At 42.0% G+C, this 17,797-nt stretch overlaps 1 protein-coding gene across 1 annotated transcript in view; it reads right to left on the reverse strand.

Moving 5' to 3' along the window:
• LOC138664648 (vasoactive intestinal polypeptide receptor-like) overlaps positions 1-17,797 on the reverse strand; it is a 339,770-nt gene that overhangs the window by 253,872 nt on the left and 68,101 nt on the right. The window contains exon 3 of the mRNA XM_069751535.1: positions 4,610-4,717. Within this exon, the coding sequence (XP_069607636.1) occupies positions 4,610-4,717 (108 nt within the window). The remainder of the gene's footprint in view (positions 1-4,609; positions 4,718-17,797) is intronic.

The following is a 17,797-nucleotide window of genomic DNA, read 5'->3' on the forward strand; positions in this document are numbered from 1 at the left end:
TACTACGTGGGCTGTGCTACATACTACGTAGCTGGGCAATATACTACGTGCCCTGTGTTATATACTACATGGCCTGTGTTTTATACTACGTGGCCTGTGTTATATACTATGTGGGCTGTGTTATATACTACGTGGGCTGTGTTATATACTAGGGGCCTGTGTTATATACTACATTGCCTGTGTTATATACTAAGTGGGCTGTGTTATATACAACGTGGGCTGTGTTATACACTGCGTGGGCTGTGCTATATACTACGTGGGCTGTGATATACACTGCGTGGGCTCTGCTATATACTACGTGAGCTGTGTTATACACTGCGCGGGCTGTGCTCTGTACTACAATATAATGACATACCGGAACCGATAATGAAGAAAGACCATATTAAAACTGAATGCTCCTATACAACAATAGAAGACATATGGAAAAAACCTAGAGCTTTGCAATCCCAATAATAGCTAGTAAAAATAAAAATATAATAATAAATGCCTGAAAAATTGCTGTAGAAAATATATAACTCTCTTTATTTATAGTATAGAATAAACAAGGCACACAAGTGTATAAAAATCACAAGAAATACACAAAAATTACACCACAAATATTGGAGGGGTCTAATAGCAAATGATGCAAAGAACTGGCGTGGCAGGCAATCTGTAAAATGAGAACACTCCCAATAACCTCACATGTGTGTGTATAAAAGGGAAGAGTGACCTCAGAAATAAGCCAGAAAGATGGGCTGGAGACTGTACAGAGCCTGTCAATAATAAAGATGATTAACTATATTTAAGAGGGGATTGGATACCTTTCTGGAAAAGTATAATGTTGCAGGTTATATATACTAGATTCCTTGATAGGGCGTTGATCCAGGGAACTAGTCTGATTGCCGTATGTGGAATCGGGAAGACTTTTTCCCCAAAGTGGAGCTTACTATTTGCCACATGTGGTTTTTTTGCCTTCCTCTGGATCAACATGTTAGGGCATGATAGGTTAGGCTATGGGTTGAACTAGATGGACTTATAGTCTTCCTTCAACCTTAATAACTATGTTACTATGTTACTATGACTTATTGCTTCCCTGTTTGATCATGTGGAGCTAATCCACTTGGACACAAGGAGAGATATAGCCCATACTAAGCAGGCTGATTCACGTACTGTTATTATGGATCTTTTTTCTTGGTTTGAAACAAATATGAAATCTGAAATTAGAAATCAAATAGGTGCCAAATTTTTAGATCTTTGCATCACTCATAAACAAACACCAAAGGGCTTACAGATAGGTATACCATCTACCTTTTAAAATGATTCACAATTCACTGAAATGTGAAGGAAACACCTCTACACCTGTTCAGAAGGGCTAATAAAAATGCCATTTAAAAAACGAAGAGAGCAAGCAATCTCTGCTTCTTCAATATGTGACACGTGAATACAAGATTTAGAGTAATTTGCCTTATCACTCTTATGCAAAGAGACCAATGCTGAAGTCACAACTAGGTTAAAGAAATATGAAATAAGCCTAGTTGAAAAGAAAGCTCAGAAACTTAAATGTGATCAAAATAATTATCCAAATAGAGATAAAAATAAAAACATCCACACCAGAGATCATTCATTCATATAATACAGTGGGGAAAAAAATATTTAGGCTAGTTTCACACTAGCATTTTGCTTAGCTGCGGAAGGCTGCGGAATTCCTCTGTGAAGCCCCGCCCATAGCTGCACCTCCATCACTCAGATCCGCCCACTTCCGCATGCGGCCTGCGTACCTATCCTTAACATTAGATATGCAAGTCGTGCGGATGTATGCGAATGCCTCCGCATGCGTTGTTTTGGCAATGCTGCGACCCGCGTCAAACGCAGCTGGTTGGAAATTTTTTTTGCTCTGCATCGTCAAAATGATGCATGCGGAGGCATCCACATACATCCACATGACCTGCATACCTAATGTTAAAGATAGGTAGGCAGGTTGCATGCGAAAGTGGGCGGAGCTGAGCGGCGGAGGTGCAGCCGTGGGGGGCTTCACAGAGGAAGTCCACAACTCTCTGCAGCTCAGCAAAATGCTAGTGTGAAACTAGCCTTAGTCAGCCACCAGTTGTGCAAGTTCTCCCACTTAAAAAGATGAGAGAGGCCTGTAGTTGACATCATAGGTAGACAACAACTATGAGAGTCAAAATGAGAAAACAAATCCAGGAAATTACCTTATCTGATATTACAAGGTTAATTTTACAAATTATGGTGGAAAATAAGTATTTGGTCATTGACAAAAGTTCATCTGAATATTTTGTTATATATCCTTTGATCCTTTGTTTGCAAGGACAGAGGTCAAACGTTTTCTGTAGGTCTTCACAAGGTTGGCAAAAACTGTTGGTGTTATGTTGGCCCATTCCACCATGCAGATCTCCTCTAGAGCAGTGATGTTTTGGGCCTTTCGCTGGGCAACATAGACTTTCAACTCCCTCCAATGGTTTTCTATGGTGTTGAGATCTGGAGACTGGCTAGGCCACTCCAGGACCTTCATATACTTCTTATGAAGCCACTTCTTCATTGCCCTGGCAGTGTGCTTGGGATCATTATCATGCTGAAAGACCCATCCATGTTTCATCTTCAATGCCCTTGCTGATGGAAGGAAGTTTGCACTCAAAATCTCATGATACCTGGCCCCATTCATTCTTTCATGTACACGGATCAGTCATTCTGGTCACTTTGCAGAGAAACAACCCCAAAACATGATTTTGCCACCCCCATGCTCCACAGTATGTATGGTGTTCATTGGATGCAACTCAGCATTCTGTCTCCTCCAAACACGGCGAGTTTTGTTTCTACCAAACAGTTCTACTTTGGTTTCATCAGATCATATGACATTCTCCCAATAGTCTTCTGCATAATCCAAATGCCCTCTAGCAAACTTCAGATGGGCCTGAACAATTACTGGCTTAAGCAGGAGTACATATCTGGCACTGCAGGATCTGAGTTCCAGGTGGCATAATATCTTACTGATGGTAGCATTTATTATGGTGGTCCCAGCTCTATGAAGGACATTCACTTGGTCCCTCCTTGTGGTTCTGGGATTTTTCTCACCGTTCTTGTGATCATTTTGACCACATGGGGTGAGATGTCGCGTTGAGCCTCAGATTGAGGGAGATTATCAGTGGTCTTGTATGTCTTCCATTTTCATATTTTTGCTCCCACAGATGATTTTATCACACCAAGCTGCTTGCCTATTGCAGATTCCATCTTCCCAGCCTGATGCAGGGCTACAATTTTGTTTCTGATGTCCGTCGACAGCTCTTTGGTCTTCACCATAGTGGAATTTGGTGTGTGACTGTTTAAGGTTGTGAACAGGTGTCTTTTATACTGATAACAAGTTCAAACAGGTGCCATTACAACAGGTAATGAGTGGAGGACAGAAGAGCCTCTTAAAGAAGAATTTACAGGTCTGTGAGAGCCAAATTTGTTCAGTAACTTTTCCTGAGTACGCTGATACCCCATATGTGGGGAAAATCTACTGTTTTAGTGCACGGCAGGGCTGGGAAGGAGCGCCATTTGATTTTTTTAACCCTAAATTTGCTGGAATAATTATCATATGCCATGTTGCATTTGAAGAGCCCCTGAAGTGCCTAAACAGTGTAAGCCCCCACAAGTGATACCATTCTGGAAACTAGACACCTTAAAAATTTTATTGAGGGGCATAGTGAGCATTTTGAACCCACGGGTATGACACAGAATTTGATAACATTAGGTTGTCCTATTGAATTTGTCGTCATTAGTGTTGAGCACAAGTGCTCGCTTCTCTAGTTTACATTGGGTGCTTGGGTATGCACCAAAAATCACGGGTGCTCGAGTGCTCCCCGCCCAGTATGTTTTGTGGCTGTTAGACACCCAAAAAAAGCATTTGGTGATCTGCAATGCTCAGTTCATACCTGAGAACCCGATACAAACTCAAGTAGCAAGCACTTACGCTCAACACTAGCCATTATATCGTCATTTTTTTACTTCTGAAAACAGCCCAATTCTAACTCCAATGCTAATCCCAAACATAACCCCAACCCTAAACTTAACCCCAACCCTAAAACAACCCTAACACAAGCCTAACCCAAACCTAACCCCAACTGCAAACAATGGAAAATATAAAAAAAAATATTTTATAATTTTTATCTAACTAAGGGGATGACAAAGGGGGATTTGATTTACTATTTGTTTTATTTTGATCACTGTGATAGGATCTATCACAGTGAACAAAATAATAGGGGACCGTAAAATACGGCCCAGATCATGTTCTCCAGAGACTCAGCTACCCCGAGACCCCAAAGATTTTCTGACTCTGAGGGCGCTAAACCCTTATTCCCGTTCTGGGTTTTAAAATTGCAATGAGGAAATAAGGCCCCATTTTAATGCATATTGGCAGTCACTAAGTGGTTAAAATGACTAAAAATATCCAAAAGGATTATTAATGGAAAGTTATGGAATTCACCTATATACAGTACGCTCCTGCATTAAATGTGTGATTTCCCCCAGGTTCTGCACAAATTGCCATAATTTAGAAAAATGTGATATCAGGAGCAAAGAATAGACATGAGAAAAATAACCAATAAAGGCAATCACAAAATGGACCACCTACCTTTTGTCGTCAGAAATATCTGAAGACTTTCAGGACAATAGACAGTTACAGTCTCTCCTAATGAAGCTGTGTTCCAACAATTAACCCCATCCCATTCAGTCGGACATCCTGAGAAAGAATAAGAAGGTTATGTTTTGATAAATTTTGGAATCATAGTAATTTTCTAATGAGACAGGAGGGCTCCACGTTTTACTAAATGCACAACCACAAAGAAAACAAAGTATTCAATGATATGGAAATTACTTATAGCCATATTTTATTCCCAACTATTTCTATTTCACTTTAAAAAACCTCCTGATTTTTTAGGCACGTCCGAAAGAATTTTTAAGCAGAAATATTACCCGTGGTTATCCAGTTTTTTGTTTCAGATACCTCTTGAACGTTTAACCCTGTTACTCGTATACCCAGAAGTACTTGAGTGTTCCCGTTCTTACCTAGGATCAAGATCTACAGCTGCTTCTCACCTGCATCACCGGGAAGGACAAGTAATAATCGACCCTTGCATATGTATTCTTATGATTTTGTTCAAAACTCTATTGCACTATTATTGGCCCAATGTTCTGGTATAATAACCTCTAAAGTTTTATATTTACACACTCTAGGCTTGATGAGACTTAACCCTACAACCCAACTCCTAGAGTTGCTCTTAATATTCACTATGCCAAACCCCTCCTCCCTTGATACCTGAACTTATCTGTAATCCGCTTTTTGGTCTAATCTGTCCACTCCCTATACAATTTATTTTAATACTTACACACGAATCTGGTATATACATGTGCAAATACCATTATAGAAGGCTTATTGCACGTTAATACACCCAGCTAATCCTAACCCCCCCATATACTTAACTTTAGTTATCTCATCAGAATGCGTTCCTGGTAATTCCACATGACCCCACAGTGTTCTTAGACATTGCTGCTCAGCACTTTGTGCTTTGCCATTCTCGAGATTACCCCTTTTTCCTCTACTGGTTCCCCCCATCAAGTTGCATGATTTGTTTTGCCCGTTTTATTACTCACTCCCTTTTCTTGCCAGAGAGAACTAAACAGGTATGATCCTGTCCTCAACTTTACCCCCAATCCTAGTTACAGGCCGCAATTGAGGAGCTTCCGATGGACTCCTAATACTCCTTTACTATGCCATTAACAATTGTGTCACACAATGTGCGGGGCCTTAATTCTCTGCACAAACGTACCAAGGCTTTCCGTTATTATAGATCCAAACAAGCAGATGTGATCTGTCTCCGGGAGACACTCTTCTCAACCAATTCTTACTCAAAATTTCTGTCTGCTTCTTACCCACTCTTCTATACAGCTAATGCCCCTAACAAAACCAAAGGCATCACCATTTGTTTTAAGAAGTCTGTCCCCTTCGTTTTCAAGTCTTCAGTTGCAGACAAAGAAGGTCGTTATATAATGGTGACTGATTCTATCTTTGACGATCTGGTAACCATTGTCTCTTACTATGCTCCTAACACTCATCAAGCTGCCTTCTTTTCTCAACTATTTGATCTGGTCTCCGAACATGCCCAAGGCGCCACGCTGCTCTGTGGTGACTCTAATTGTATACTTAAAACTAGCCTTGATAAGTCTACAGGTCCCCAACCCCCAATCCTTATGGCTTCACACCCTTCTGCAGACTCTGCAGCTCTCAACAAACTCCGATCACAGCACCAATGGGTAGACTATGGAAAGAGCTACACCCTTCAGACAAAGACTGCACTTATTTCTCTCCACGCCATCTAGTTTACACCAGAATAGACCATATATTAGTTCACCTGTCTTTCATGTCAAATGTGTCAAATATTACTATTCAGTCAACTCCTTTGTCCAATCATTCCCAAATTCAACTTACTTGCTCCACACTTCACCCACGACCCCACTCAGTCAACTGGACTCTGAATGACTCCTTGCTCTACTTCCCTGACATTGCACAAAGACTGAAAAATCATCTTGAGTCAGCCTCCTCACCAATTTCCCTACGGGAAGCCTATAAAACAGTGTTGAGAGTTTTCTGCATTCAAGAGGCCTCTCCCAAGAAAAAGGACAGATGTGCCAGGGTAGCTGATCTAGAGAAAAGAGTGTCAGTTTTAGAGTCCCAGATGAAGAGCTCTCCTTCTCCTATAACGTACCAAGACCTCTCCCTTGCTCAAGCCAAACTTGACCTCTGTCTTTCCAAAAATGCAGATCGCGCTATCCGTTGGTTGAAGCAGCACTTTTATGCTCTTAATAACTTAATGCTTTCCATTACCTCGCCCTCCCATATGTTTACGTACTCTCTTGGGTATTACAACCAACCCATAACGGATAACCCTTATATTTCAACAAAAAATTGAACAAGTATATAATGACACTACCACTGTAAATGTAGAAACGATGGAAACTTTTCTAGACTCTATTACTCTCCCAGCCCTCAGCCCTAATATGACTGATCTCCTAAATCAGGCTATCACTCCCTGTGAAATAGAATTAGCAATCCGACAACTAAAATCCAATAAGAAACCAGGTCCAGATGGATTCACTGCTCTTTACTATAAGAAATATGAGCCTGTTCTAATCCCTCACCTAACTAGTTATTTTAACTCTTTAAGGGAAGGTAACAAACTAGGGGCAGCCTCTCTAATGGCAGCAATATCCGTGATACCGAAGCCAAACTCAGACCACTTATTGTGGTGTAACTACAGACCAATATCCCTTATTAATTTAGACCTCAAGCTCCTTAGCTAAAATTCTGTCTCAGCATCTAAATTCGGGCCTGGGATCTCTAATATATAGAGACCAGCTTGGCTTTTTTCCGTGCAGACTATACTCAGATAACATACGTACAATCTCCAATTTACTGCATCCCTGCAAAAGCATAATCTATCAAGTATGTTATTATTACTTGATATAAAAAAGCCTTCGATTCTATTTCTTGGCAATACCGATTTGCAGTCTTATGTAAATGGAAGTTCCCTGATCATTTTCTCTCATGGATCCATGCTCTTTATAGTTCCCCTTCGGCTCATGTTCGCTATAATGGCTTCTCCTCTGTGTTTTTTCCTACTAGAAGAGGCACTCATCATGGTTGTCCCCTTTTACCACTATTATTCTTCCTTGCAATTGAACCATTAGCTATCCATCTCCGTCTCAATACTAGTATACAAGGCGTGGAAATTGCATAATTTTCTCACAAAATTTTTATGTTCGCGGATGATATATTGCTTCTCCTATCAGCTCCAAAGACTTCCCTGCCAACCCTACTTCAATCCTTCAGTAACTTTGAATACATTTCTGGCCTACAGAATAACCACTCAAAATCGTATGCCATGAATATATCCCTTCCGCCTACTACTATCCCACAGCTCCAACAAGATTTCCCTTTTCAATGGGCCACTAACCAACTAGAATACTTAGGAGTGAAACTGACACCCAATCTGGAATATCTCTTTTCAGCCAATTGCCCTCAAATGCTTTGTAAAAATTGCGTGTTACTTCAGAGAAGTTCGGAGAAGTTACATCTTTCCTGGCTAGGCCATGTATGTGCACTTAAGATGGCTCTACTCCCCAAACTGCTTGACCTATTTCGAGTTTTGCCAATCTCTGTCCCTTCACACAACCTTAAAACAGCCCAGTGATTAGTTAACATTTTTTGTTTGGAAGGGTGGCCTCCCTAGGGTTAATAGCGATACCCTTTATCAACACAACTTAAAAGGAAGCCTGGGAGTTCCCAACCTCTCCAGGTACTACCAAGCAGCCCAATTGGCTCAATTAACCTTATATCATGCCTATTCAGAACCCCCTCTGTGGCTTTCACTGGAGGCTCCCGATTGCCTCCAGGTACTACCAAGCAGCCCAATTGGCTCAATTAACCTTATATCATGCCTATTCAGAACCCCCTCTGTGGCTTTCACTGGAGGCTCCCAATTTGCCTCCCAGCTCAACGTAGGCAAATTTCGAAATTTATTATAATGCATTCCCTTAAAATTTGGCATTCAGTGAAATACTCCTCAAAGTTAATCTCTCCTTTTTTGCATCTTGCCCCCCTCTGGGGTGATCCTCAGTTTCCCTCAGGTACTGAGTCACTTGGGAACTTTCGATTATGGATCAAAGTGGGGATAACTAGAGTCCACTATCTGTTTAAAGCTGATGGAATTATTTCATTTCCAGTTCTACAAGAAAAATATCCCCCCAGAGAATTATATTATTTTGCTATCTTCAACTCAAACATTTATCACCTCATTACTAAGAAACTCTGTCACCTCATTACTAAGAAACTCTATTCCACCTCATACATTTACACTCTTCAAACAAAGATGCCACCAAAATCCTCTCACCCCAGATACTATATCACTTCTTTACTCCGATATTAACCCCCCTCATATAGACGTTGCTTAAACTACATTTCTCATTGGGAGTCTGATATTGGCTCCACTTTAGCTGAATCAGAATGGTCCCAAATCCGGTCCTCCCCTACTGGAGGAATACTAAATACTTTAATGTTGGAAGCAAATTATGAAGTGTTGACTAGGTGATACCTGACCCCAGCTAGCTAGAGTGGCCAAGGCAGTCACTAACTACTCCCACAATTGCTTTAGAGGGCGCAACTCGGCAGGAGATATGTTCCATATATGGTGGTTATGCCCAATAGTACATAGATTTTGGATCAGAGTATACCACCTTATCTTCTCAATTACAAATATTAGCCTAAAAAAGAACCCTTGGGAAGCTTTACTTAATAAATGTATTCTCAAGGCCCTTATTCATACTCAAGCTCTCATTACATTTATATTTTTAGCAGTCAAACAAACCATAGGTTTGGCATGGAAAAAAACAAGTCTAGACGTCTCTGAAGTTATAAAACGTCTCTCCTGGTATATGATTAAAAAAAAATTATCCGCCATACTGACAGACAAAGTTCACAAACTTGAAAAAATATGGCTCCCCTGGGCAGAATATGCCAATCATAACCCCTTTGCCACCCCCCGTATTTCGGTTAAACGCTCCTGACTCCCCTGACTCTGGTTGAGGCATTTATTTGGAATGGGACATAATGCACCCTCTTCCTTGGGCTTCTTTTCCCTCCCCTTTCCCTCTCACCCTGTTATTTTCCAATTGCTTGTTGTTCCCCTCCCTACATGCATTCTATGGAATATACACTGCTCAAAAAAATAAAGGGAACACTTAAACAGCAGAATATAACTCCAAGTAAATCAAACTTCTGTGAAATCAAACTGTCCACTTAGGAAGCAACACTGTTTGACAATCAATTTCACATGCTGTTAGTTGTGCTTTCACACTCATGGTATCATGAGATGGGCTCTACAACCCACAAAAGTGGCTCAGTTAGTGCAGCTCATCCAGGATGGCACATCAATGTGAGCTGTGAAAAGAAGGTTTGCTGTGTCTGTCAGTGTAGTGTCCAGAGGCTGGAGGCACTACCAGGAGACAGGCCAGTACACCAGGAGACATGGAGGGGGCCGTAGGAGGGCAACAACTCAGCAGCAGGACCGCTACCTCAGCCTTTGTGCAAGGAGGAACAGGTGGAGCACTGCCAGAGCCCTGCAAAATGACCTCCAGCGGGCAACAAATGTGCATGTGTCTGCACAAACAGTTAGAAACAGACTCCATGAGGATGGCCTGAGTGCCCGACATCCACAGATGGGGTTGTGCTCACAGCCCAACACCATGCAGGATGCTTGGCATTTTCCACAGAACACCAGGTTTGGCAAATTCACCACTGGCGCCCTGTGCTCTTCACAGATGAATGCAGGACACACTGAGCACATGTGATAGAGTCTCGAGATGCCATGGAGAGCAATCTGCTGCCTGCAACATCCTTCAGCATGACCGGTTTGGCAGTGGGTCAGTAATGGTGTGGGGTGGCATTTGTTTGGAGGGCCATACAGCCCTCTATGTGCTCTCCAGAGGTAGCCTGACTGCCATTAGGTACCGAGATGAGAGTCAGCCCAGGCTTCCTCCTAATGCAGGACAATGTCAGACCTCATGTGGCTGGAGTGTGTCAGCAGTTCCTGCAAGATGAAGGCATTGAAGCTATGGACAGGCCCGCCCATTCCCCAGACCTGAATCCGATTGAACACATCTGGGACATCATGTCTCACACCATCGACCAAAGTCACATTACACCACAGACTGTAGAGAAGTTGGCGGATGCTGCAGTCCAGGTCTGGAAGGAGATCCCTCAGGAGACCATCCGACACCTCATTAGGAGCATGCCCAGGCATTGTAGGGAGATCATACAGGAATGTGGAGGCCACACACACTACTGAGCATCATTTCCTTGTCTTGAGGTATTTTCACTGAAGTTGGATCAGCCTTTAACTTCATTTTTCACTTTGATGTTGAGCATCTTTCCAACTCCAGACCTTCGTGGGATATTAGTTGTGATTTACGTTAGTCATTTTTAGGTTTTATTGTTCTCAACACATTCCACTATGTAATGAATAAAGAATTATAACTGGAATATTTCATTCAGTGATATCTTAGATGTGGGATTTTAGTGTTCCCTTTATTTTTTTGAGCAGTGTATGTCTGTATTAAGGTTTGTTAATATTTACCTTGATTGTAAACTTCAATAAAAATGTATTGTTAAAAAAAATCTACTGCTTTTGAAATTGTTGGCAATAACACATCTCAAAAATATTTAGACAGAGTTAATAAAAGTTAGTAAATTAAAATGAAGTCATATGACTGTGTATAAAAAGAGCAGGTTAGAGAAGCAGAGACTCTCAGAATCATAGATTGTAGGAGGTTCATCAATCTATGAACAACTGCTTCAAAAACTTGTGGAACAATTTCCAAAAATTGTTTACCAACATAAAATCGCCAAGTTTTTGAAGATCCCACCATCAACAGAAAATAATATCATCAAAAATTCAGAAATTCTAGAGAAATCCAAGTGCACAAGTGAAAAAAGCTGATTAGATGTTGTATATTGTATCTTCAGCCTTTCAGGCGACAGTGCATTTAAACAAACATGATTCTGCCATGCAAATCACTACAAAGGCTCAGAAATACTTCCAGAAATCATTCTTTATATAAACATCGACCCGCAATGGAAAATATTGGACAGGCACTTGTCCAGACAGGTTTTTTAGGACAGTAGTCAAGCACCAAATTTTTGCATCAACCCTGCCAAGAAGACAGCACTATGCTCAAGATAATTGTTTCAACAGTGCTGATGCCCCTGTCTCCTTCCTCCTCCCTGCAGGGACTCTGACGTGTTAACTTACAACTCCATGCTCCCCCAGCTTCTCTCTCCTCCCAGGACCTGCGCTCGGCACAATAACAGTTTGCTAGGGCCATGGAACCCAATGACTCTCATACCCCTCCAGTCTCAGACCCATACCACGAGATGACCCGTGAGACAGATCACCAAGACAAGATCCTATATTACCTACAGACTCTTAATACCTGCCTGGATGCTTTGACAACAACGGTCGCATCCGCTACAGTTCAAGCTGCGACAGTGACCATTCAGTCCGCAATTCAGTCCGCACATACCTGCACAACCTAGAATGATCTTTCAAAAAAATCGTACTCTTACGAATCTTGTCGCCCCCAGCAATATAACTCTCAAGTTCTCATCTTCCTGCACAACCCGGATATGCCATAGACCAGGTTGTTATGCATACAGGACCCCTAAGTGCCTGTGCTGTGCTTTCATACTGAATGGGACACAGGAATTCAAGTCCTATACTACAGGTGCCAGCTTCAAAATCAACTGCCATGTTAGCTTCCAATCCTGCTACGTCATTTATCTAATTGAATGTGGTTGTGGCTTGCAGTACATTAGTTGGATGATACAGACAATGCATGCTAGACTCAACAAGCACCGTCAAAACATCCGTAATGGGTTCATGCTACATAGTCTTTCTAAACATTTCTCCTTAGTGCATCAAAAGAATTTGAATACATTAAAACTTACTGTCATCGACCAGATTCCAGATGATTGGCCTGACCGGTATAATAATCTAATAAGAAGGGAGAATTTCTGGATTTTTAAGGTTGGCACACTGGCCCCTGAAGGGTTAAACCTCACTATTGCGAAAATTACGTAGTATATGCATGCTCCTATTCATATATTAATTACAGTTAGGTCCATATATATTTGGACAGAGACAACATTTTTCTAATTTTGGTTAAAGACATTACTACAATGAATTTTAAACAAAAAAATTCAGATGCAGTTGAAGTTCAGACTTTCAGCTTTCATTTGAGGGTATCCACATTAAAATTGGATGAAGGATTTAGGAGTTTCAGCTCCTTAACATGTGCCACCCTGTTTTTAAAGAGACCAAAAGTAATTGGACAATTGACTCCAAGGCTATTTCATGGACAGGTGTGGGCAATCTCTTCGTTATGTCATTCTCAATTGAGCAGATAAAAGGCCTGGAGTTGATTTGAGGTGCGGTACTTGCATTTGAAAGGTTTTGATGTGAAGTAAACATGCGGTTAAAGGAGCTCTCCATGCAGGTGAAACAAGCCATCCTTAAGCTGCGAAAACAGAAAAAACCCATCCGACAAATTGCTACAATATTAGGAGTGGCAAAATCTACAATTTGGTACATCCTGAGAAAGAACGAAAGCACTGTGAACTCATCAATGCAAAAAGACCTGGGCGCCCACGGAAGACAACAGTGGTGGGTGATCGCAGAATAATCTCCATGGTGAAGAGAAACCCCTACACAGCAGCCAACCAAGTGAACAACACTCTCCAGGAGGCAGGCGTATCAATATCCAAATCTACCATAAAGAGAAGACTGCATGAAAGTAAATACAGAGGGTTCACTGCACGGTGCAAGCCACTCATAAGCATCAAGAATAAGAAGGCTAGACTGGACTGCGCTAAAAAACATCTAAAAGAGCCAGCACAGTTCTGGAAGAACATTCTTTGGACAGATGAAACCAAGATCAACCTCTACCAGAATGATGGAAAGAGAAAAGTATGGCCAAGGCGTGGTACAGCTCCTGATCCAAAGCATACCACATCATCTGTAAAACACGGCGGTGACAGTGTGATGGCTTGGGCATGCATGACTGCCAGTGGCATTGGGTCACTAGTGTTTATTGATAATGTGACACAGGACAAAAGCTGCCGAATGAATTCTGAGGTATTCAGAGACATATTTTGTGCTCAGATCCAGACAAATGCAGCAAAACTGATTGGTCGTTGTTTCATACTACAGATGGACAATGACCCAAAACATAAAGCCAAAGCAACCCAGGAGTTTATTAAAGCAAAGAAGTGGAATATTTTTGAATGGCCAAGTCAGTCACCTGATCTCAACCCAATTGAGCATGCATTTCACTTGTTAAAGACTAAACTTCAGACAGAAAGGCTCACAAACAAACAGCAACTGAAAACCACCACAGTGAAGGCCTGGCAGAGCATCAAAAAGTAGGACACACAGCGTCTGGTGATGTCCATGAGTTCAAGACTTCAGGCAGTCATTGCCAACAAAGTGTTTTCAACCAAGTACTAAAAATGAACATTTTATTTAAAATTATTGAATCTGTCCAATTACTATTGGTCCCTTTAAAAAGAGGGTGACACATGTTAAGGAGCTGAAACTCCTAAACCCTTCATCCAATTTTAATGTGGATACTCTCAAATGAAAGCTGAAAGTCTGAGCTTCAACTGCATCTGAATTGTTTTGTTTAAAATTCATTGTGGTAATGTCTATAACCAAAATTAGAAAAATGTTGCCTCTGTCCAAATATATATGGACCTAACTGTATATGTATATTTTATGTGTACTGTTCTTATTTGTCTTTTAATTAATTTTAGATTGTTTTTTAACTTATGTCTTTTACTTTGCATCATCCCTGGTACATTCTCTTAGTGATACCTAGACTGGCCCGTTGTAACTATACTGTATGGGCAGTCTGTGGAATTGTGTCTGATTGTTCATAGGCAGCTTTCCTTTTATATATTTTTCCCACCCCACTCTACCTATAACTGCCACCTGAGGAAGACAGAGCTATTCCGTTGAAAAGCGTTGTGATAACTAATAAATGAAGATTTTATATCAACTCACCATCTCGCATGCGCTCTTTTGACCATTTTTTTTTTTCCCTTCTCATTCAGTCCACAAGTCATGCTTCAAGTCCCAGACCCCATCTGTCTGCACCACTATATTTTGATGGGGATCCAAAGCAATGCCGAACTTTTAGCAACCAGGAATCAATGCACTTTGAACTGCTGTCATGCCAGTTCCCCTCTGATCGAGCAAAGGTAGCCTTTCCAATGTCCCATCTTGGAGGAGAGCTACTGATGTGGCTCAACCCCTTGTGGGAAAAAGGAGATGCGATATTCTCAGATCTGCAGACCTTCCTAGAGGCGTTACGCAAGGTATTTGATGAACCAGCCCAAGTTATTTCTGCTGCCTAATCCCTCCTCAGACTATGCCAGACCAGTCTGTCTGTAGGCCAATACGCAGTTTATTTCCACACCTTGGCTTCTTAACTTGGATGGAACAATGAAGCTGGTAGTCGCCTTCTAGGACGGATGAATTAGCAAGACGAGACATTCCTATTACACTGGATGATCTAGTTTCCCTGACCATCCATATAGACCTCCAGTTCCAGGCATACTCCTGAGAAATAGTGCATAAAAGAAGACCACTTCTTCTGGCCCAGTTTTTCCATAGGCCGCTTATTTCTCAGCCTACTGCGACCGCAGCATCTCTTGAGCCTATGCATGTCGAAATGTGGAGCTGGTTGAGCAACTGCAGGAGATCCATCAAGTCAAGGGCTTGTGCATTCTATTGTGTTGAAACTGGTCATCTCATTTGCTCTTGTCCCAAGAGGCCGGGAAAATCAAAAGCTTAGGGAAGTTGGGAGAGGCTGCCCTGGGTGAGAACAATTCCTCTTCGCTATTAATCTTGACTGTATCTGTGACTTGTGGAGGTTCCAGTTCTTTGATACAGCGCATCTTAATTCCGGGGAAGCAGGGAACTTCATATAGCAAGCATTGGTAGATCACTATCAGATCCACAGTTCGGCAACTCCAAAATCCATTGCTGGTGTCATCTGTCGATGGGAAACCCCTAGCTGAGGCCATTCAGGTGGTCATCAAGCAAGTAGAGCTCCAGATAGCAATACTGCGCACTGAGAAGATCGCCTTCTACATGCTTCCTAGCTCATCTTATCCGCTTCTGTATCTTCCTATCTTCCATGGCTCCACATGCATGCAGACGTCTTCAATAAAAAAGAAACATAGATGTTACCTATGCATATCGGCGATATGACTGCTCTATAGACCTGCTTCTGGGATCATCACCTCCACAAGTCCATATTTACCCTCTGTCCCAGGCGGAGCCTCTTGCCATGTCCGAGTATGTTAAGGAGAATTTGGCTTGGGGTTTCATTTAGAAGTCCCCTTCTCCAGCTGGAGCCAGCTTCTTCTTTTTTTTCCCTTCTCATTCAGTCCACAAGTCATGCTTCAAGTCCCAGACCCCATCTGTCTGCACCACTATATTTTGATGGGGATCCAAAGCAATGCCGAACTTTTAGCAACCAGGAATCAATGCACTTTGAATTGCTGTCATGCCAGTTCCCCTCTGATCGAGCAAAGGTAGCCTTTCCAATGTCCCATCTTGGAGGAGAGCTACTGATGTGGCTCAACCCCTTGTGGGAAAAAGGAGATGCGATATTCTCAGATCTGCAGACCTTCCTAGAGGCGTTACGCAAGGTATTTGATGAACCAGCCCAAGTTATTTCTGCTGCCTAATCCCTCCTCAGACTATGCCAGGCCAGTCTGTCTGTAGGCCAATACGCAGTTTATTTCCACACCTTGGCTTCTTAACTTGGATGGAACAATGAAGCTGGTAGTCGCCTTCTAGGACGGATGAATTAGCAAGACGAGACATTCCTATTACACTGGACGATCTAGTTTCCCTGACCATCCATATAGACCTCCAGTTCCAGGCATACTCCTGAGAAATAGTGCATAAAAGAAGACCACTTCTTCTGGCCCAGTTTTTCCATAGGCCGCTTATTTCTCAGCCTACTGCGACCGCAGCATCTCTTGAGCCTATGCATGTCGAAATGTGGAGCTGGTTGAGCAACTGCAGGAGATCCATCAAGTCAAGGGCTTGTGCATTCTATTGTGTTGAAACTGGTCATCTCATTTGCTCTTGTCCCAAGAGGCCGGGAAAATCAAAAGCTTAGGGAAGTTGGGAGAGGCTGCCCTGGGTGAGAACAATTCCTCTTCGCTATTAATCTTGACTGTATCTGTGACTTGTGGAGGTTCCAGTTCTTTGATACAGCGCATCTTAATTCCGGGGAAGCAGGGAACTTCATATAGCAAGCATTGGTAGATCACTATCAGATCCACAGTTCGGCAACTCCAAAATCCATTGCTGGTGTCATCTGTCGATGGGAAACCCCTAGCTGAGGCCATTCAGGTGGTCATCAAGCAAGTAGAGCTCCAGATAGCAATACTGCGCACTGAGAAGATCGCCTTCTACATGCTTCCTAGCTCATCTTATCCGCTTCTGTATCTTCCTATCTTCCATGGCTCCACATGCATGCAGACGTCTTCAATAAAAAAGAAACATAGATGTTACCTATGCATATCGGCCATATGACTGCTCTATAGACCTGCTTCTGGGATCATCACCTCCACAAGTCCATATTTACCCTCTGTCCCAGGCGGAGCCTCTTGCCATGTCCGAGTATGTTAAGGAGAATTTGGCTTGGGGTTTCATTTAGAAGTCCCCTTCTCCAGCTGGAGCCAGCTTCTTCTTTGTAAAGAAAAAGGATGAGACCCTCTGACCTTGCATTGATTATAGGGATCTCAATCAGATCACTGCTAAGAGCAAGTATCAATTGCTGTTGATTCCGGAGTTGTTCAACTGACTCAGAGGTGCTAGGATTTTTACCAAACAGGATCTATGAGGAGCATACAATCTAATCCGGAAACATTGAGGAGATGAATGGAAGATGGTTTTAAACACCCAGGACGGTCATTATGGATACCGAATTATGTCATTCGGACTCAGTAATGTCCAGTTATATTCCAAGTTTTGAGACCTCCTCTACACTTGTATCGTTGTTTAACTGGACAATATCTTGGTATTATCTTCAGATCTGCCCTTTCATAGGCAGAACATTCACCAAGTTCTGCAGCAACTCAGGGAGAATTGCCTGTGTGCTAAATTTGATAAATGTGTGTTAGAACAAT

Source organism: Ranitomeya imitator, chromosome 2, assembly GCF_032444005.1.
Source record: "Ranitomeya imitator isolate aRanImi1 chromosome 2, aRanImi1.pri, whole genome shotgun sequence".
NCBI classification, from domain to species: domain Eukaryota; kingdom Metazoa; phylum Chordata; class Amphibia; order Anura; family Dendrobatidae; genus Ranitomeya; species Ranitomeya imitator.